The 21,863-nt window shown below is 49.2% G+C and overlaps 1 protein-coding gene across 1 annotated transcript in view; it reads left to right on the forward strand.

Moving 5' to 3' along the window:
- Positions 1–14,413, forward strand: part of GRIK3 (glutamate ionotropic receptor kainate type subunit 3) — a 121,626-nt gene extending 107,213 nt beyond the window's left edge. Inside the window, exons 12-16 of the mRNA XM_059830873.1 lie at positions 1,949–2,067; positions 4,836–5,053; positions 12,444–12,666; positions 12,900–13,150; positions 14,219–14,413. Of these exons, the coding sequence (XP_059686856.1) occupies positions 1,949–2,067; positions 4,836–5,053; positions 12,444–12,666; positions 12,900–13,150; positions 14,219–14,413 (1,006 nt within the window). The remainder of the gene's footprint in view (positions 1–1,948; positions 2,068–4,835; positions 5,054–12,443; positions 12,667–12,899; positions 13,151–14,218) is intronic.
- The last annotated feature ends 7,450 nt before the right edge of the window (positions 14,414–21,863 follow it).

Genomic DNA, 21,863 nt, shown 5'->3' on the forward strand with positions numbered 1-21,863 from the left:
AAGTTTTCATCTAATTCTTGGACTCTGGCTTTATTCGACAGACAGGGCTTAGGCGCCATCCTTTATACACCTCTGGCATAAATTCACAGCAACTTCAGAGGAGCAGGCAGCATGTAAAGCCAGGTCTGAATTCAGCCCGATTCTTGGTTTCCTTTCTGATTTTACCAGTCCTGGAGGTTTTTAAGAGACGTGTGGATGAGGCGCTTAGGGACGTGGTTTAGTGGCGGACTTAGTGGGGTTAGGTTTACGGTTGGACTTGATGATCTTTGAGGTCTTTTCCAACCTAAACGATTCTATGATTCTCTTATATAAAAAAGCAGAGGGAGGTGGGCAGTAAGAACGGCCCAGCCGTCACCCGGACGAATGGGCGGGATTGTCAGGGTGCAGCCTGAGCGAGGCCTCTGGGTCTGCACTCTGCAAACCCAGAGCGGGCAACGGTCCCCACTGCAGAAAGGCAAGGTGGAAGCGGGGGGGGAAGGAGAGGTCGTTACCCTGTATCTTGCACACGGAGAATAGACGCAAAAAGCGGGACAGATGTACCCAGGATGAACTTTTCTAAAACCGCAACAAGGCCTGTGTGTTGCACCCAGTCCGTCCCCCGTGATGGGGTCTTCCCCGCGGACACCCTCTTCTGCTTCACCCTACTCGGTTCGTGTGCCCGGGGACCGCGGCTCCGTGTTCATGGAACGTCCCCACACGTCGGGCTCCAAGGGGAGTCCCATGGCGTGACCGTGCAGAGCAGAGGTGGGCATAGCTGTTTGCCTGGGGGAGTGTTTTGTGCTGAGGGGCACCTGGGAGAGAGCTGTGGCTCTTTTTTCCAAATACATCCAACTGTCTGGCTGAGGGCGCACACGGAATTAAGCAACAAGACATCTCCTTGAGTAGGAGCGCGTCTGGCGGAGAATTACAGAGAGAAATATCTCCTAATACAAACTGGGCTGGGCTTTGAGAAAGGGCTGTTGTGAAGCTACAGGGATTTCAGAAGGAAGCAGAGATGATAATTAATGCCTGGTTCAAAAGCAATTATACCAATTATGTTTTTAATTTAATCTCTGCAAAATTTGGGACTCTTAGAAAATGTAAATAAACAGCTCTAAAAATATTAATGTCTGTCCTGTTGAGCATCCTCCCTAGATCCTGGCTAAAAGAGCCAAATTTGCGGCGGCACTTGCCTACCAGTCCTAGGCAGGATTTGCAGAGAGATGATCATAGATAATTCCGTCGGTTTTGCCCAAGAACTACAGGGCTGTCCATGGAACTATGCCCCACAGGGAATAAGCGTTCTCCCACCACCTGCAACGGGGCTGTGCATCACAGGAGTCCACAGCAAACCTACACCAATTCCCACCGTTATGCTGATGCCCCGACCATGCAGGACTCCTGCTCGTCAGCACGGTGGAAAGTTCTGCTTCTCACTTAGCTAAATCCCACCCCAATTCCCATGTGCACTAGTGGGAGAGTCCCCTGAAATACCGTGGTTTGTCCGAACTACCGCTGCAGAATCACTGCAGCATCTTTCCTCAGTCAATCTAGAAATGCCATTTCCCCCCACGTTTTGGAACTGTTACGTACAAGAGGTTGTGTGTCTGCACCGCATCCCATCCCATCGTCGTGTGCTCCAGTTGCTGCTGTGTGATGTAGTATTGCGGAGATGATCCGAAGTGACTGCAGGCTTTGGGGAAGCAACCTGAGATACCTTGGAAGGACCTGGCTTCCTAGGTTTCCTTGCTCTCTGCAATGCAGGACACGGGGCTAACAGTCATGCTGGTCACTTCGGAAAATCTTGGCTGAATTTGTCTTTTTCTTTAATAAGCCGCACACCAAAGGGGTCAGCAGGCCCTGCACAGCAGCATGAGATGTATTAAGGCTCTTTTTTTTCCTGTTCCTTTAGGGTCTTGTCATGCCACATCCCGACTAACGAGCTCTCGCTTTCCATGTGCCGCCGTAGGTTCAGCCCATACGAGTGGTACGATGCTCATCCCTGCAACCCAGGATCAGACATTGTGGAAAATAACTTCACCCTATTGAACAGCTTCTGGTTTGGGATGGGAGCACTGATGCAGCAAGGTACGGCAGCGCCTCCCCACCCACACACCCTCCCGCCGGTTCTCCAGCACAGGCCTTTTGTCATGGCTTTTTAAATTCAAAATTTATTCTGTTTGCAACAGGGAAAAGATAAAACACCTGAACAGGCACAGAAGCACTCATCAGCAGCGGCTTCTGGCTCCCCGCTGAAAGGCGGTGAGGTGCGGGAGAGGGGAGGCAGCTCTCCTCCGGCACCCTCTGGGACCCGCTGTGCTGGGAAGCGCTTGGCGCCCGCTGCTCCTGATGGAGACATGCGTATGGCACCGCAGCGCCTCCGGGAGCCGCTCCCCGGGGAGCCGCATGCACGGCAGGCAGCTGGGGCCAAGACCAGCAAAGGGCTAATCAGACAATAATCTCATCGGGGGAACTGGCTGTGATCTGCAGTGCAGGAGCTCTTGGAGACTGCCTTTGTTGTTATTCACTCACTTTGAACTCCATCTCTACGCAGACACGCACCCGTGCCTGCTCAGCAGGGACGGAGAAACAGAGGGGGGCCATGTGCCAAGGCCGAGCCCAGTCTGGGACACCCCAGGAAAAGGTCCAGTGTTTTTATACCATGAAAACCACCCAAACTCTTCTGTGTCAGAGCAGGCTAGAGCTTTTCAGTCTTTTTTTTTTTTTTTTTTTTGGCACCTGCCTCTATTTGTACTTTCCACCTTCTGCGGGTCAAAGCCCCGGTCCCAACAGCTCACGCCGCAGCTCCGGGGACAGACTCATCGCTCGCCCTGCGAGGCAGAGCCCCGCGAGCTGCAGCTGGCTGCCGGCACACACGTGCCACTGCATAACAATAATTAGTATTAATGAAGCGTGCCCGCTCTGGCAGGTGTCAGAAGGAGCAGCTCCCGAGTCTGCCGTCTGGAAGCACACAGCTAGATGATGGAGCGGTGGCGTGTTCGCACGTGTGCTGCTGCTGGGGCGCACAGAGGAGCACCCATCCACCGTGCCCCAAGGAGGAACGTTGCCTTCATCTCCCTCAGCGGTTTAATTCACCAAACTCAGAGGCATCCCACAGATTCTGTAAATGCCTACTTCTGTTAATTCAAGCACTTTGTTTAATTTCAGGATCTCTGTGCTGGCTTGCTCTTTTAAATCAACTTTTACAGAAGACAGGGCATCTTGCCCTCTGGTCTGTCTCCATTTTTATCCTCATCTGGTCATTCTGCACATTGTGAAATGGCCTGAAACTCCCTCTGGCACAGGGCAAAGGCTGCTGAAGCAAAGAGGATGGCGAGGAGCTCCTCCAGGCAGCTCTGCCGGCAGCCACCGCGTGCGAGATGGAACGTTTTCAGTGTTACTGGTGTAAGACACCACAGTGACAGGGACCTCACAAATGGGATACAGATGGGATTACATTCATATATGTGGTTGGAATAGAGCAAATCAAACATATAAAGATGGAACGAATAGAGTAAATCTGTTAGGAAGACAGCAGAGGGGAAGCTTGTGAGAAGCTCTGAGTAAGGAACGAAATTCAGCTGTCACCTAATTGCAAAAAAACAGGAATAGAAATAAGTGGAAAATGTCAAACATTTGTCACACTTTAATTTACCACGTATCAGTAGTTACACCCAGAAAGCAAAAGATCCACAGCATCAGCTTGGCGGCATGCACGGTGCTGCTGCTCCGTGCTCTTCCTGCTGCAGCATGCAATAGAGATTCTTCCCAGATCTCGGCTGCCCTGATGGACGGTGACAGTTCCCAGCGAGAGGGTTTAGCAGGATGAATCATCCTCTTATCAGATGCTGATAAATGAAAAGAGCTGTATTCTTTTTAACTCTATTCTGCATCTAAGAAGAAAAATACTTCAAAGCCAGACTGATGTCACACCGTCCAGTGCATCAAAGGCCAAGAGATGGAACAGGAAAGAAGCAGGATCTTGAGAAGAACCAAAGCAACCCTCGATGGAATCCAAGGCTCCTCTGCTTCCTGGTGCCTCCTTGCTGCACCCAGATAGGAGAAAAGCTACACTCCATGCTATGCTTTGATGCCACACTGCTTAAAATTGCTTTGCAAAGCCCAATCTTCGTTGCAAATTCCAGGTTGGATATATCCTCTGAACGCAGTTGTTTCAAACCCAAAGCTCTTTCCTGGCTTTAAAAGGTGTCTTGGGCGATTACAAAAATAGCACAACCCATTTAGTCCTTCATGTCTGCTCAATAAAAGTCATTTCAGACCTGTTACACCTTTTATGCTGTAATATCTCCTGCTTCCCTACTTCTAACCAGTATTCAAAGTACTGGACCCTGATAGTTTCTTTCTCTTGTTGTTTGATTTTTTTTTTTTAAACCTTGTGTGTTTGAACACACTCCCTAGAGTGAGTCCTTTGAAAAGTAATCCATATAAAACCAAAGCACTTTTTAAATGGCAGAACAAAACACTCATAAAAGTTCATAAATGGCTTGCTATTTAAATCTCATAAAAGCAGCCCAGTTAATTACTTCAGTTTGAATGTTTCCTGTAAACTGTTCACTGTACCCGAGGTCAGCAATAAAGGGAGAGGGTTTTCCTGCAACTGCTACAAAAATCCCACTGATTTCCTTGCATGCAAGATGTCCGGATAATTTGCCTCAAAAACAGTTGGCTTTAATTGCATAGCTATTACAGTTTTGACAGTGAAACTCAATCCTTTTTATATATATATATATGTATGCATGTATGTATGTATACACTGTACGCACGCATATATAAAACGGGTCCTTTCTCTATCTGTTTCCTCTTCCCTCCTTCTCCTTCCCCGTCTCCCACCCCAGGCTCTGAGCTGATGCCCAAAGCGCTGTCTACACGGATCATTGGTGGCATATGGTGGTTCTTCACCCTAATTATCATCTCGTCCTACACGGCCAACCTTGCCGCCTTCCTGACGGTGGAGAGGATGGAATCCCCCATCGACTCGGCAGATGACTTGGCAAAGCAGACCAAAATAGAGTACGGAGCAGTGAAGGATGGAGCTACTATGACCTTCTTCAAGGTGAGACCAGGCAAAGGCTTTCGGCCATCCAGGCAGAGATGCAACACTCTCAGGCCAACAGGAGTGAGAACAAAGAACCAAAGAAAAAAAGTCTCCTAAGCCATCACTACTTCTTATCAGCAGGTTGTTTCAGTCTCGCATCCTTGTGCAGACTTTGACCCCTGTCAGTTTAGCTTACCTAGATTCACATCACAGCTAATTTCCCCTCTCCCCGTTGCTAACTGAAGTCACAATTACAAAATTGTATTGATTTTACAGCTTCAGAGATTTGCTCAGCTACCCTAAAATGAAGCACATCTTAGGCACGACAGGACCGGCGTACCTTATACTAAAGCCCTACAGAAAAATCTTACATTCCCTACAGTTTCTTCCCTATTGCCGTATCTCACCCATTGCAGCTCCTTCCTTGTCTCTGCACTAACAGCTCCACAGAGCCCCTGAGGCTGACCTGGCCAGCCTTCGGGACAGAGAAGAGAACAAATGAAACCTAAAGCTGGACAGATGTTGCAAAGTGCCCTCCCTGACCAGTATTTTTTACAGCCGAAATATCTTTCTTGTCCTTCAGGTATTCATATTAATGTAGTCAAGTTTTATTAACCTCCAAAACCCTGTGCAAGGTAACACCATCAATGCATCAGAGTCAAATTACATTAATTTCTTTTCTTTAAAGGATAATTAATTTCAGAAGTTAGCCAACACTGCAGAGGAGGGTGCTAAGAGCATCCATATTTCACTATTGCCTCAAAGATGGAAAGAAACTGAGAGTCTTAAAAAGACCTTTAAAACCACAGCTGGCCTGTGCAAACACACTAAAAAAATGTGTGAGAGAATAAAAGAATAGAATTGAGGGGTGATTCCTCTAAGGAATGATCACCCTGGCTTGGAGAAGAATTTAACTTCAACGACGAACTCAAAAAGCCGTCTTTCAAGGAAAGGTTTGGAGTTACCTGCGCGGGCGGTGCAGGGCCCGGCCACGCTCCCCTGGGAGCGCCGGTCAGAGCTCCGGCCTGGCGGCAGCGCGCTCAGGGTGCAGCACGCTCAGGGTGCAGCGCTGCGGCACGCAACTGGCGCCAACGCCGCCGCTCTCCCTGGGCGCTCTGTCAGCGAGGAACCGGAGCACCGGCAGATCAGAGCCCTTGGCTGCAGGAATGCGGCTGCCTCCCCCCGCACCTCTGCTGCGAGCGGCGCTGGGGAATATTCCTTCCCCCTCCGCTCACCCTAATTCAGGAGGAAATATATGGGCCCAAGTGTGACAAACACAGTTCATGCTTTAAAAGGCAGGTTGTGCCTGGAACACTGCAATCATTTGAATAGGCACAGCGTAAAGGCAGCTAGACTAGGCCGTCAGCGGTTTAATTGCCAAGACCCATTAAAGGAAGCCAATGTGCTGAATTTTAATAACAAGGAACAGCAGCGTTCTTCTGCAACTTTTCTTGGCTAGGACTTGGTTAAGGAGCCTGTATGCTTTCCAAATCTCTAGGCTCACTTTGCCAGGCATGAATGTGTTTCTTGGTAAAGAAACAGGGAGGATTTTATTTGGTTCGATCCTCAGTTAATTCCAGAAAATGAAAATATTGCATAGGATAGCAGGTTGTTGCCTGTTAGTTCGCTTTCTGCAGTGGAGCCGGTGCATGCAGTTTTGTCTTTGGCATGGTCAGATGTGTTGTGTTACCTTCCAAAAGCAATATAAACCTACAACAGACTTTTACTGTTGTGTTTTAACTACTCTTTCCAGTAAGAGTTTTATATGAGAATAAAAGGAAACTGTCTTTTTTAAAAATCATCGAGGACACAGTATATATTGCTTCATACCATTATCCATCAGAATCATTCTTCAGGCTTCTAACGGGCATTTGGCAGGGTTTATTGATGCAGTGTATTTTCCTTTTACTTTTTTATTATCATTGTTGTTTGGAGATGAATTCTGAGCGATCTCCCTTCTGACAAGTGTTTCGACTCCTGCAGCAGTGAGAGCGCTCATGTGGGGTGCTATGTTCACTTGTCCTTCATCTACAGAGAAATACGGGAAAGCCAGAACTTCTCCCACCCCTCAGCAAGGTCTTTGTCAAATGACTGGGCAGGTCCCGCGGTGGTTTCAGTGTGGCTGCTCTGCCAGCGCCACCTTCACAGGGACATCGGTCAAACAGCACAAAGGTCCGGAGGACAGAGCAACGGGCACCTCCGGTGTCTGCTGAGGATCTGCGCCCCCTCCGATGGGTGCGACCGAAGGAGCCGCGAACCGCAGGAGGCTTCGTGTCACCTTCCGCTGCTCCGCTAAAAGGGGGTTACCAGGAGAGAGACAGCTGCTGTGCGACTGCTGCTCTTGAACAGCTCCCGAGATCTGGCGGCCAAGCACTCCTGCAGCTCGCTGAACAGACTGTGTTGCCGGGACAAAAGGCTGATGGCAGCATCCTGACTGCGATCCCCCATTGTACCTGTTTTGTGGATTCTCCACTAGGACTTAGCCCGAATTGCTACCTTGCTCCTGGTACGACTGTTCCCCAGAGTCGTTCCCCTCACATTAGGAACTCACTCCTCCGCTCCTCCATCTCAAAGGAGCGGCAAACCGCACACACTGACCCCCCCAAGCCGCGGCCTGGGCCCTGTGGCCCCCTTCATCTGTGACCATCGTTGTCCTTCGCTGAACCCCGTCTGGGTCTGCGGCCCTCCCGCCACCGGGGAGGTCTGACAAAGCGGGATCTGGGGCCGCAGGAGGAGAGCGCGATCCCGGAGCTGAGATTAGGGAGCAATGGGGAACGGGAGGAAGAGGAAGGCAAACGCCTTGCACACTGTTCCCTGAGACGGTTCCCAAAGCGCTAACCAGTCTTCTGCCGGCGGTCAGGCTGACCGAGGGTTCATGCCGAGCTCACCCAAGTCACTGCAGACGTTCCCTGTTGAACCAAGCCGAACCACATCTCTGGGGCAGACCCACAGCGAGCGATCTTGCTCCCACAGGGTTTTTTGCCTGTGCAGCTGAGCTAACCGGCTACGGCAAACGGGGAGCAGAAGAGAGAGTTTTACCAACCGTACTGGCAGATTTCAACTTAATGAAAAGAACTTTAGAGAAGCTATTTATTCCCTGGCAACGCAGATCAAGTTACAGGAATAAACACAGATCAATTAATTTAGGAACAGCATCTAGCGTTCATTATAAATCATGCCAGAAATCCTTCATAGCTTGCGAAGGATGCTGTCTCTCTCTGAGCAAATGCTGGGTTTAATGTGCGGTTTGGAGTACGAGCGCGAGAGTGTGTGTATGTGTGTACGTATATATTCACTTGTACAGAAATGTTAAATCCTCAAGAGTAAGTATCTTCAGTTGGTGAAAATCAATTTATTTTTTCATACAGGCTGGAATTGAAAATCTTAAGCCTGAAAGTTACTTTCTTGCCAATTTCACTGATAAAAAAGCATATATGTCTTGGCAAGATGCCTTGTAGTGGCTCCTCTAAACTATTCCATTAATTTATTTGGGTGACTGGTCTTGAAGCATTGGTTATTAAAGGTAGTTTCTGAGCTGTGACTCTAAAGAATGGATTTAGAGGCGTTCTCAGCGTCGTTGCAATTGCTGCATTCAGAGGGGCTGGTACTCAGCTTTTCATACACACATCTCATTTAGCACTAATGCAGGGTTTTATTAAGATGCAGAGGACAGCAGACCAGATTCTGATGTTATTTATCCCGACCAAAACGAGAAGCTCCACTCACGTGAATCGGTGGGAGCGGGAGAGAGACACGATCCCCTGGTGTGAACCACGGCTTCACTGACCAGCATCGTTAAACTACCGCCTTTGTTTATTAGCAATAATCTCCATCATTCCTGGAGATTGAGAACAGATCACATAATAGATCTGCAATAATCTCCATCATTCCTAACACTCCAGAGTTCCCGACTCTGGAATTTCTCTGCCAGGAAGAAGTCAGCGTCAGGTCGTTTATCTTAATGCTTCAGAGCAACCAAGCAGTTCCTCTTCATCTACCTTTGGCAGCAAAGCAAAGCTGCCACTGAGGGGGACCTGGGGACCCCACGGAGGATGCAGGGGCACAGGAGGGTCTCTCTGCCTGCCACCAACTCAGATTTCTTTCATGCAGCCCATGAAAGTAAATGGCGATTCCACAGAGAAGAAATTTGCACCTAGCCACAGCACAGCAAATATCAGTTCAAACCAGTAACTAACCCCAGTAAGGATTTTTTAAGGTAAATTACTTAAGCTGTAAAATCAGAGGTCCAGCCAAACAAAATGTACACATACACAAAAAAAAAAGTCCAGCAAAATAACCACAATTTATGTGCATTCTTTACTGACTATTAAATTACTACTAAGATGTTTTTGCTTATTGGAATGGTATGTTCTCAGGTGTCGTCACCCAAATTCCCATAAATAAGAGGCCACCTTTGCAGTAGGGCTGAAGTATTCTGAGAGGAGGAAAGGGAGGAAGGAACAAGTTTTCCCCTAATAGGAAAAAATGTACAGTGGTCAAAGCTCTCCAGCATTAGGTGTGAGCTGGAGCACTATACGCTCCCCACCGTGGCTGCTCCTACAATTTTTGATTGATGACTTCTCTCACAATGACTGACAATTGCTTCGAAATTGCATTTCTAACAAATAGCCAGGTCTATCAAACTGCTGGTGCCGTGCTGCAAATTACAGTTGGTGAATTTTCACTTGGAAAAGGAACGTTCTTATCTCATGTTAGTTAAGTTAGAGAAACCAACAGGAAATAAATTCCCAGTGAGGAGGTGGCAGGTTTTAGACTACGGGGAGAGCCTGAGATTGCCTTGACCAGAGACGTGTGTCGAGCTGCCCTGCCTGCACCGAGGGCTCGACCTGCCCTCCCTGAAGGAGCTCGCACAGCCTTATCTTTGGGGAAGGTGAGGCCATTGCAACCAGTGGCGTTTTGCTGCAGGGAGACAGCCCTTCTCTGCTGGGGGGCTCAGCCCTGTGTTGCCACGTCTCTGTTTCGGCTGTTTCCTTAGGCACGAGCAAGCAGCGACAGGTAGCTCTGGCCTCGTGGCGAGCCCTCACCTAGGTGGGCTCCAGCCAGAGAGGGTGCTCGCCCCGCCATGGGTGCCCCCAGCCCGCTGCCCCCCACCCAGGACACCCGGAGGGGGTTCGAAGCAGCGCAGCCAGAGCGGAGAAAGCTGGGCTCCTCCTGGCATTTCAAAACGCAATTAAGTCCTTCCAGCTGGTCAGAAGCGTGATTTAAGAAGAGAAGAGAAAAGTGTTTTTCCTCTTCCAGGGAGCCCTGTCTCATGTAATTTAAGTTGCCTGAAGAGCTACAATGCCTCATGCAAGTCCTATTAGCTTCACTAAATGCAGCCTATTGATTTTTTGCCAGTTTATTTTGCTCTATGCTTTAAACTGGGAGAACACTGATGTTGTTTAAGAGCTCTGTGTCAACACCCAAGAAGCATTAAATGCAGGAAAAGAAGGAGAGAAAAGGGAGAGCCAGTGAACCCAGAGGCCTCTGCTCTGAACTACGTAAATGTTAAACAAGTCATTATCAGCAAGCCGGGAATGCTCTTCATTTCAATTACCCATTGTAATGCACAGATATTTAATAATCCTTTTGGAGGCTACATTTCTTGCTGCTCTTTGAGGTTTGATAGATGCCACAAATCTACCTTACAGGCACTGGCCCAGATTTTCAAGTGAGGGAGATTATCCTGCTTCTTGAATGAAGTTTGCTCTGGCACATCCACTACTGCACGTCATCAAGTGGATTATAACAAGCATGAGCTCTAACTGAGAAGAAATGAGTCCGTGGTTATTTCAGTCAGGAGAACGAGCCCACAGGGTTAAAGACAGAGAACAGCCTTTGTCACCGTGCTGTACTAACCAGCTTTGGGGTGTTAAGCCACGTGCCAACTTCTGTTAAATATGCTGAAGAAAAGGAGGTGGACAGGCAAAGCGTTTGAAATACAAAGCATTATGAGGGACTTTTTTTCTTAGCTAATTTACCCTTACTTATAGTGTTTTTATGAGAAGAACCTATGCTGGCATGTTTTGGGGGATATTGAAGAATGCGGGGGAGATGTGATAGCAGCAGTTGGGATGGACTGGGGCTCCATCTCCTGCTTTCTTACGGAAGGACAGAGCCCTGAAATGGAGATAAACGACAGCTAAACCAGAAAGTGCAGCTTCCACCGCAGCGACTCCTCGTGCAGCTGCAGGTGAGCAGTTCCCTTATTCAAGGCAAAGCACAAAGACTTATCAGCCCCTCCAACTTATCAGCCAGCTTCAGGCTCTTGCTAAGCAGTGTTGTGGAGGAGGAGGTTTTGGCTGACTAAGCTGCCTCTTATAAAATACGAGACCCAGGAAAAACAAGAAATTAGGCAGAAAAGAAGAATGGCATACAAAGGAGGAGGAAGCAGCACGAACACAAGCCTCAATATCCAAGTGCTTTTCCAGAGCTTCACTGGATGTATAGAGCTGGTTTGAGGAGAGCTATGCTCACCCATGGGAGTACAGTGACCAGCAAAGGGGGTACTTCAAGAGAACGCTGATGTGCCTTTCCTCGAGAGTCCTTCTAGACTAAAGCCGGTTATGCCTTTTGTGACAGCCTACCTAGAGACAATTGAGAAGGCGGTCGTAGATAAACGGTATATTTCAAATCTTATGGAAAGACACAAAATAACCATATTTCCTCTCACCCAACACATTTTGTAGAAGAAGAAAAAAACATTCACATGAATAGTAAGCTAGAAAACATATTTGTCCTTTTGTAACAGAATGCCTGCTGATAGTGAAAGAGTATCTACATTTATTTTTAGCTGTAAGACAATCTTCTTGAATACTTCTATGCCTCTGTTTATGTGGATACATTAAATTTGTTTGGCAGTTGCACATATCTCAGAGGAGACATGTTTCCTTGCAATGCTTGAGGAAAGACAAAAAATAATAGAGTGTGTGCAAAAGAGAAAAACATGCCCTCTGAAACATTCTATGTCTTCTCTCATAGTGCAGAAACATTACAGGATAAACAAAATTCTGGTTAGGAAACTAATACATTTAAACAGATATACTGATAGCCTGTCACACTAGCAAGTTCTGCAGGGCACGAAGGCAGGGTCCCGCTGTACCTTACTGAAGCGAGTGAACAGTTCAGTTCCACCCACAGGGTAAGGTCTCTGGAGCAGCGACTCTTGCTGCTGAGTGTCTGCACAACACGAAGTGTGCTGGAACCTTTGTCTCTTGTTACGGCAACGTGAAGCCAAACAATGTGGGGCAGTGAAAGTAGAGCGATATTTAAGACAAGGTCAAATTGGTAACAGTTCTATTATGTGATCTGTTCTCAAGCTGGTATTATCATTTACTGTAAAGACACGAGGCTTCAGCAAACAGAAGACTAATTCTTATTTTGGGGGTGGCGGGTATCGTTTTTCCAGAAATCCAAAATTTCCACGTTTGAAAAAATGTGGGCTTTCATGAGCAGCAAACCCACAGCACTTGTTAAAAACAACGAGGAAGGAATCCAGCGAACCCTCACAGCCGATTACGCCCTGCTGATGGAGTCAACCACCATCGAATACATCACCCAGAGGAACTGCAACCTGACTCAGATCGGGGGGCTCATCGATTCCAAAGGCTACGGGATTGGGACTCCCATGGGTAAGTGACAGCAGTGGGGTTTCTGTAGGTAGCCCTGGAGGAGGGCTAGTTACCACAAATACAACAGGGGTTAAGGTAGTCCACTCGCAACAGCGGATTTCCAAATACCAAAGCTTACGCTGTCTGCCTGTTGAAGAGCAGTCTGAACAGCCCTGCTTAGCACAGACACATTCCCTACTCTGTGTGATTTTTGTCCTACTTTCCCTGTGTGTAATAGTGTTCCCCCTCCCCAGGGTCACCGTACAGAGACAAGATCACCATTGCCATCCTCCAGCTCCAGGAGGAGGACAAGCTCCATGTAATGAAGGAGAAGTGGTGGCGAGGGAACGGCTGCCCTGAGGATGAGAACAAGGAGGCCAGTGCTCTGGGCATCCAAAACATCGGTGGGATTTTCATCGTTTTGGCAGCAGGCTTGGTGCTGTCTGTCTTCGTGGCCATGGTGGAGTTCATCTACAAGCTGCGCAAAACGGCGGAGCGTGAGCAGGTACTGATTTCCTCAGTCTCCCTGCACCACCGCTAGCCCAGCCGCTGAGGGTTTTGCGCGCTGACCCCAGAGACAGGCAGGGAGACGGGCAGAGGGATTCAGCCCTGCCACTGCTGCCTGGAGGCCCAAGTGCCCTCAGCCCAAGGGCTGAAATGCAGCACCCCCGAAATGCCGTTCCCTAAGGCTCATTGCTTCTGTCCCGCTCCGACAGCCTCAGGTCAGGGGAGAAATCATGTCTACTCTGATCAGGGTCACCTGCTGCTGCAGTAACTAGACTAGTAAACACTTGTAGGGTAATGTTGAGCAAGCCGACACATAAGTCATGAAAATATGGACAGAGGTCCCTGGGAGGGACCTTTCTGAGCTGTTATATCCCCTTGCCCCTATCACATGCAATCATGTTGCATATTCCAGGCATAATGTATACACGCATGAAGTCTCCATCTCTTCTCCCCACTCCTGTTCAAAGAGCCTCAAGGAATCAGTCAGGGTCCACCAGGAAGCCTCATACTATACTATCAACTTTTCACAACACTTGTACAAACGGCCCATCCCACCTGCAGTGGCTGATTAGTGCTCATGAAACAAAGACTGCTTTTATGTTTTTCCCTCTTCCTTGTGTGTCATGGTACAGTAAGTGGAAAGTGCATTTGCATGGATGACCAGAAATCAAAGCAAGCTGCCCATGCGATGGACTAGATAGATGAAGGAAAACTGCCCACTAGCAAGCCCAGCAGGATTCGATAGCCCTCTGCTTCCCAGCACATAGACCTACCAGACCCCCAGCAGGGATCACACAAAGCACCGGCACTCCAACAGCCGCCTATAGCTCTGCCTTTATTGCAGGATTTAGTGTGTCAAAGGTACAATTCTTGCCAAAGGAGAGAGGGGTCAACCAGACACCCGTGCACCACTGAAGTCCCACTAAGCACAGCTGATACCCTAAATGCAGCCTAAACCTCGTGCTTGCCCTCTGCAGAGCCTAGTTTCAGCATCCTCCTGCTCACGGAGAGGTTAGCAGAACATTGTGCCAGGAGTAACGGTGCTCTTTGTCCCTGCTCTCCCCAGCGCTCCTTCTGCAGCGCCATGGCCGATGAGATCCGGCTGTCGCTCACCTGCCAGCGACGGGTCAAACACAAGCCCCAGCCACCCGTCATGGTGAAGACGGACGCCGTGATCAACATGCACGCGTTCAATGACCGACGGCTGCCAGGGAAGGACAACATGACCTGCAACACTGGATTGACACCTGTGTTTCCCTAGGGAATGGGAACGGGGGGGCGGGAGGGAAGGAATTTCAGCAGACAAGGCTGGATGCACTCTTAACTAGGGAAGAAAGGATTAAAAAACAAGAAAAAAAAAACAGAAAAAAAAAGCCTGGTTTGGTTCATTTCAAGAACAAGGCCTTTACCACACAGCTGCATCCATCACCGGCATAGAAGCAAGAACTTCAAAGCACGGACTGTAACATGGGTCTTGGGGCTTTTCTGGTTTGTTTTCGTTATTTTTCGTTCCTTTTTTTTTAATGCCTAGATCCTACAGGCCTCATGGAGTCCAAACACACTACCATCCAGGAGTCTGATGTTTACATACTAAAAACACATGGAGGCGAAACAGAATTGAGCCAAACTGACCCTTGGCGGGTAAGGAGGAGCCCTTGAGCAAGGCTTCTTTAGCATGGCAATAAAAAGAAACGCTTTGTCCGGTGCAGCGTGAGCAGCTGTCTGTGCGAGCACCTAGTCCACACTGACATACACAGCACATTTAGGATACGTTGTCTGGGAAAGGGAAAGGTATCTGTGAAGCACCGTGATGCTCAAGGCTGTGCCTTCTCTCGAAGCAGCTCACGGTGGCCCTTCACCTCACGGCTGTGCTGGCCGGGGCCGTCCGCGGCTGGAAGTCCACGTGGGGGTGTGGTGGGAGAAGGCAACACATGCGTTCATCAGTAGATCCAAGACAGCTGACTATGAAGGGGCAAGTAAGCCGGAATGGAGCTGAACTCCTGGACAGGGATGGGACAGCACGGCATGCATGGGAGCTACTGCCATCTCCAAGTGACATCACCCACACACCCCGTGCCAAACTCCAGCCCGCACCCAGGGTGACACCGTGATCTCCAGGTCCTCAGCTCCTTCGCTCTTTCCGCAAAGCTCAGTCTCTCCTGCAAAGAAGCACGGAAAGTGGCCGAGTCCACAGGCTTCAGCAGCGGCAGGAGCAGAACTGTTTCCAAGAGCCGAAGGGTATCAATTTCCATGAAATTCAGCAGTGCTGAACTGCAGCTCTGCTGCGTGCACTCAGACCAGGAGAGGACTGTATGTCTGGTTTAGGACTAAATGCTCTCCACGGCATCAGAGACCTGAGAGACGAAGTCTCAGCCTGCAGGGCCAGGGCTGGCCTGGGACAAGCAGCACTGTGAGAGCCAAGCCTGACCCCCCCTCTTGCTCCGCCCGGTGAACCGCAGCCCCTCAGGCAGCATCTCCACGTGATTTAAGCAAACACACACTAAAATGTTTTTAAGAAATCTTCCACAAACTGTGTTCTTATTTTCAGGTTGCTTAACCCAGAAGGCTGGTCCTGCAGATTAATTTAGTCAGAATTACCAAAGACCCCTCTGCTGACCTGAAGTAACGCTCGAGTAACGTCACTCAGCTCCATCCCTCCGTGGGGAACCGCACGGGTGGCCAGTGGGACACTCTGCGGATTAATTTGCAAAATGAAACAAACAGAAATGGCTCTGCCCATTGTAACCCAGAACATCACCTGGAGAGTATTGCAAACGTGCTTAAAAGCTCTGGATTAAACACTGGTGTTGAAGAAAAGAGCAACCTCCTGCCCTTGCTCACGTAAGGGCGGCAGTGACCTGCCGCAGATCGCGCTGCTGCTGGCACCCCTTCCTGTACCCGCCACCGAAATCCTGGTTTGGAGGGCAGGCAGGGCGGTGCGGCGATGGCGCAGCCCAACGGTGCCCGAGCTCTGCATCCCGAAACTTCGCCCTCTGTGTCGTGAGCGTAGCAAGGTGCCACGGCCGGGGCAGGAACCAGCAGCCGAACTGACCCAGTTTGCCCTGCCCTAGCTGCAAGGCCCTTCTGGAGGGTTTGTCCTCGCCCAAAGGAACAAACCTGTTTGTAGCTGATTTCAGGGTTTTTTTCCCACCTGTTTCTTTGTGAGGCTCAGTTAGGAAGGTTCTCTTCGGAGCTGATCAGAATTAGCAAATTAGCTCAAGGGGAGAGAGCTGTTTCTCCCCTCATCACAGAACATGATTTGTCCTTATTTTGTTTTTCTGTGATGTAAAAGTGCAACATAGTGACCCGACACAAAAAAAAGGTAATTTGTCCTATTTTGACTCAAGTAAAGATATACAAAGAATTTACATTAAATTTTCACCTTGTCATAGAAACCATGAAAAATTAGGGGTGAAAGCTACCAACTCAATGGGCATCATACTTTTAATAGTTTGCTGACCAATACCTACAGCAGAGGATAGATTGGAAGTATGGGTGTGTTTCCCAAAGCTAATGAGATTCTTTCTGCATTTCTTTGCAAATCCTTAGGCTTGTCAGAGAAGTAGATTTTATGTTTCCTTTGCAGATTTGTAAACTCTTAGAAAGAGATTTTTACAATTAAGGCAGAGATAAAAACGAATCCTGAAAGTGGCTTTAAATGTCCAGAGAGAGTAAAATACCACAAAAAATAGCATTCATTTTGCTTCTTAGCAGATTTTTTAAAATAAATAAATATTACTAATACCATAAACCCCATTTATTCATCTTTGACACCAGTTTGATTTTACTCACAAACGTCCCAGAGTGACAGGTGAGAATCCGGAATTACTGGTGCTATCGGCCAGCAAGACCAAACCCTGCAGATTAACCCTTTCCCTCCCTCTCTGCACTGACCATAAATCAGCCATGGAATAGCAGCTGACTTCATGCATCTACATTATGGTTTTATCATTAAAACACCTGACACATTTAACACGGAAATGTTCTGCCCCGCTCAAAACAACGGAGGAGCTGGGGGAGCTGCCCGGGACCCCAGCCCGGGGGGGACCCCGGCTCCCCGCTGGCTCCTGCTCCCTGTGAACTGAGGGGCCGTGAGCTGGTGTCAGACCTCAGCCTCCTGCTGTAAACCAGAGGCAGCTCCCCCCAGAGCGAGCGTTAATTCAGCCTATTGCTACACTGCTCAGCAGGGACTGGAGCCTCTCCTGTTATTGCCATCTACCCCGCGTGCTCCTTGCCTTCGCCCCGGGGAGCGCGGGAGCCCGTAAGCCGTGCCGTGTTAACCGCAGAGGAGGAGCAGCGAGCCCGACGCTTAGCAGCGATGTGTTGGGAGACTTCAGAAGGGGCAGACCTGACGACAAAGCCTCAAAGCCTTCTGTGAGCTGTTTTGTGACCTGTTTGTGACTATCAACGACTCAGAAATCATCTGACTTCCAACTTTGTTTAAATCGGTTCCTTTCTTCACTTGGTGGGCAGAGGGACTGAAAAAACGAGGAGGAAATAAAGAAAAAACAGGTTTGGGCTACTAAACTGTATCTAAACTGTTGTCACCTCAGTTCACTGTCCCTTTATCACTTGCTTTCTCCTTCCAGCTCTCCTGTGAGGCAGAGCAGGGGCACAGCGGGTAGCTTTGCTTGGGGTTGCTTTTCTGTTTGGAGTTAACCAACAGTGCGTGTTGTGTACAACCACGTCGACACAACAGATCCACAAAGAGACGGAATACGCAAAGGGGAACCAGCTCCAGCTCCGGGCAACCACTGCCCTCCCCTCGGTGGGTGCTTCTTCGGAGCGGGATTCGGCCGGGCAGCAGCACGGGTGGTCTCTGGGAGGGTCACCACAAAGGGACCCCGCAGACCCTGGCAGCTGCCACCCAGCGCTCGTTAACCTGAGCCACCCGCAGCCAAACCACGCAGAGACCCCGAGCCCCAACACCCGGTGACTGTGGGGTGCGACGGCACGTCCCTGCACAGGCATCACGGGGGTGCTCGGGGCTGGCCAGGCAGGAGCGTTCCTGGGCATCGGCGTCGCAAGCCCTCTGCTCTCTGTCCCTTACTTTGACATGTTTCTCAAAAAAAGACAAAAAAAAAAAAAGAAAAAGAGAAAAAAACAGAAAAGAGTGGAAAAAAAGGGAAAAAAATGGTCTCCGTGACATTCAGGGGATTTTCCTTTGTGGACATGCAGAATTTCTATGAATATAGTTTTTTGTAAACATTTTGTAACAATTTTGGTTTCATAGTAACTGTGTTACTTGCTGATCATTCTAGGCTGATGTAAATAAAATTTCCAAAAAAAGAAAAAAGAAAAAATTCTGATTATTTTCCTTTTTAAGACACTGTGATATATCAAAGTGCACAGTTTGCTGTATGAAGTAATATGGTTTTAAATTTTAAATAAAAAATAATTTCTAGAAAATAATGATGTTTATGCCTGTTTATACTGAACAACTCCCTTCTTCCTTGTTGAAATTTTATACCTCAGACCAAGCTGTTTAATGACATCCCCTGTCTCTCCTGATAATCAGCCATAAAAAGCCAGTGATAAAAAACCCAATTCCCAACCAAACCCAGACATCTCAGGAGGAGAGCTGCTAGTGCTGCTCGCCGGAGGGGATCTGTGTGTGTTTAGGAGCGTGATGATGGGCTTGACCACAACCCCCAGGGAGGAAGAAAGACCCCATTTGCTTCATCTTCAGTCAGAGGGGAGTAAGACAGACGATGAGGCTCAGACGGCCTTACTCTCCCTGTCCTCGTATACCGACGGGAAGTTTGGTATCAGACAAATAATTGAGTCCAGATACTCCACAACCTGCAGAAACGCTCTCCCAGCGTGGCTTGCCCAGAGGCTGCGTGAGCTCTTCATTACGGAAAGGTGCCTGAGCCCGAGACCCTCCGACAAGACGGCAGGTCCCCAGCAGGCTTCCAGGTTCGTAAAAGCTCCGTTTACCTGCTCTCCCTTTCGATGCAAGTCAAAAATCTTATTAGCCTGATAAAAGCTGAAAGCACCCTAAAGGCCAACGTTTATTAGTCTGAAGTCTTTATGACTCTGCTTTACTATATTGAGGCAGGGAAAAAATGTCTGTGGTTTCCAGGATGGGAATGATGAGAGCGGTTGGAGCTGTGCCATTCGAGGCTACAATCAAACAAACTCCACAAGCAGAGGCGCAGCCCTGGGGACAGCTAGCCCAGCTCCAGGCCCCTGCAGCACGGCGAGCCCCGCTCCCCAACGCCCTCCTCTCCTTCGCTGCGGAGGGGCATTGCCCTGGAAATGTGTTTGGGGTGGAAGGGCAGCATTTTAGGCACTGTGGTGGTTGTGCATTTATTAAATAATCCCCAGAAGTTGCCATCTCCTGTACACTGAGATTTAAAAGACAATTCCTTCCCATTTTAATGATTTGTAAGGTCACCGTCATAAATCTCTCTCATCTCTATTCACTCGACCCCTCTGGAAAACCGCAGCTTTGAGGCTCCTGCCAAAGAGGGACTTTCAGAGCAGAGCTGAGTCTCACTTTTATATTCTGAACCCCAATCAATATGCAGAGAACATCTCAAAAAGAAGAAGGGGGAAAAAGGTAAAAGCAACCGATGCCTTTGCAAAGCTTCTTCTACATTGCTTAGCATGTGAGACCTGCTTCTGGGAACCACATCCCTTCCCACACGCCAAGGGCTGCAGCGAGGGAACGGCTGCTTCTGTCTGCCGAGGGAAGCACGGGGCAGGACAGGGCAGCGCCGGCTGACCCTGCACGGCAAACCTCTGTCTGCGCTAGAAATGGGAGGAATTGTCAACATAAATCGTTATCACCAGTAACGCGAGGCAGCAATTAACCTTGTCAGTCAACAGATCACCCTTTACTGACTGTGAACCCACCACCTCAAAGATGCCAATCACGCTACAAATGAATAATTAATCAGACAACAGATTTTACTCATAAAAAAGGAGATCAGTCCCCTTTGAGTGCCAATTAGTCCCTCTGGGCAAAAGAGGGAGAAAATTGGGAAATGGTGAGAGAGGCATCTCTGCCCAGCCTCCCACCTCCCTGTTCCATCCAGGCACCTTTAGACATTTCAGATTTTCAGCTCAGCAGAGAGAGCAATCTTTAACCTGTATTTCTTTCAGCAAAATCTCATTTTAAAGTGGTAATTGTACATCTGCGAGCAGGTGTTTTCCTGACCCTGGATGTCAGCGCTCCGATGCATCCCTGTACCTGCTCGCAGGGAAGGGTGGCCGACGCGAACCACCACGGCTCCTCCCATGCGCTCCTGCTCTCTAGACAGCAGCTACCAACACCAACTCTCTCCTCCTCGCTCAAACCAAACCAAACCGAAACGTTGTCACTCAGGAAGGACTCAGGCAAGTTTGGACCTAAATGTTTTCAGAAGCAAAACACACGAAATTTCCTTAATGAAAATCTGGGGATGGAACAGAGAGAATGAGGGCAGCAGGAAATCCAGCTTCTCTAATGCACTCCGTGGTGGGTTTAACAGACCGAGAGACGGTCATTACATGTCAGAAGAACTGGGTATGCATCGTTAACATACAGGCCCATAACAACCATGGAAACAGGGAGCTGTAACCACGTATAATAAAATAACTTCCCACTTGAAAAAGCCGTTGCCTTTCAGGCATCGAGAGGCTTTCAGGATCTTGATGGCATTATCGTCATCCCGCGCGGGCTCGCGCCACCTCCGCCTCCTGCTCCACAGATGAGAGACTGAAGTGACTTGCACCACAGGGGTAGTTCTCGGCTCAGCTCCGGAGACCCCTCCAGAGACCCCCTCCGTTATCCGCCCCCTTCCAGGAGGAATGAACTGGGAACAGGGCAGGCTGGGCCCTGCAGAACCAGAAGGTAACGTCAACGAGAGGTGAAACCCAGTAGAAAAGTGAGCTCGCCGGCTCATGGCAAAGCGGCCGGCACAAAAGGAAACCTACCCCGAGCCTTTGCTGGACACCCAGCCTGAATCCAAACTGCTTGTGACATTTGGAAGAATTTGGTGATGTTTTCCTTCAAGAATTTCCGGGCAACATCTGTATCCGGTCTTTTCAGCGGGGAACTGAAACATCAAACCAGCCACGGGGCCAGTGTTGTACATTAACGTTCTGCTTTTAACTAGAAAAATCTGGGGTTCTGCCTCGGGAAGCTGTGCATCTCGCAGGAGCTCAGGTAAACAGAGGAAAAGAAACAAAGCAGAAGACACCAGAAAGCTGAAAGACACGTCCTACCCAGAGGGCCAAGGAAGGGACGGAGAGCAGGAGTCCGGCTCTGTCAGCAGAAGGGTGGGCTGAGGGTCACGTCAGCCCCCGGAGAGCAGACCGGGACAGCACAGGACTGCACTGGGGATGCCCCGGGGATGAGGCTGCACTCCCCGCTGGGCCGGGTGACAGGGACAGGCTCTGCGCCTGCTCTTCACAGCGCAGCAGAAGCAGCTCTTCTGCTGGATGTTTACAGCATCAGCACCTATGGACAGGTGGCTTTGGCTTTCCTCTGCATTTCCAGACATTAAAAGCATTAAAAAAATTTAAAAAAACCCGCAACCCCCTGCCCCAACCTAAGAACGACTTTCTAATGCCGCTCTTGCCCGGTGCATCCCCCATGGTGCCCGAGAACTCATGTACGCAGGGAGATGGTGCATACAAGGACGGTCTTTATGGGGCGAGAGGGCACCAAGGATGGGTCAGGACTGGAGCAGAATCAGGCCCCGCTGCCAGACCAGCTCAGC

This window comes from Gavia stellata, chromosome 29 (genome assembly GCF_030936135.1).
Source record: "Gavia stellata isolate bGavSte3 chromosome 29, bGavSte3.hap2, whole genome shotgun sequence".
Taxonomy (NCBI): Eukaryota; Metazoa; Chordata; class Aves; order Gaviiformes; family Gaviidae; genus Gavia; species Gavia stellata.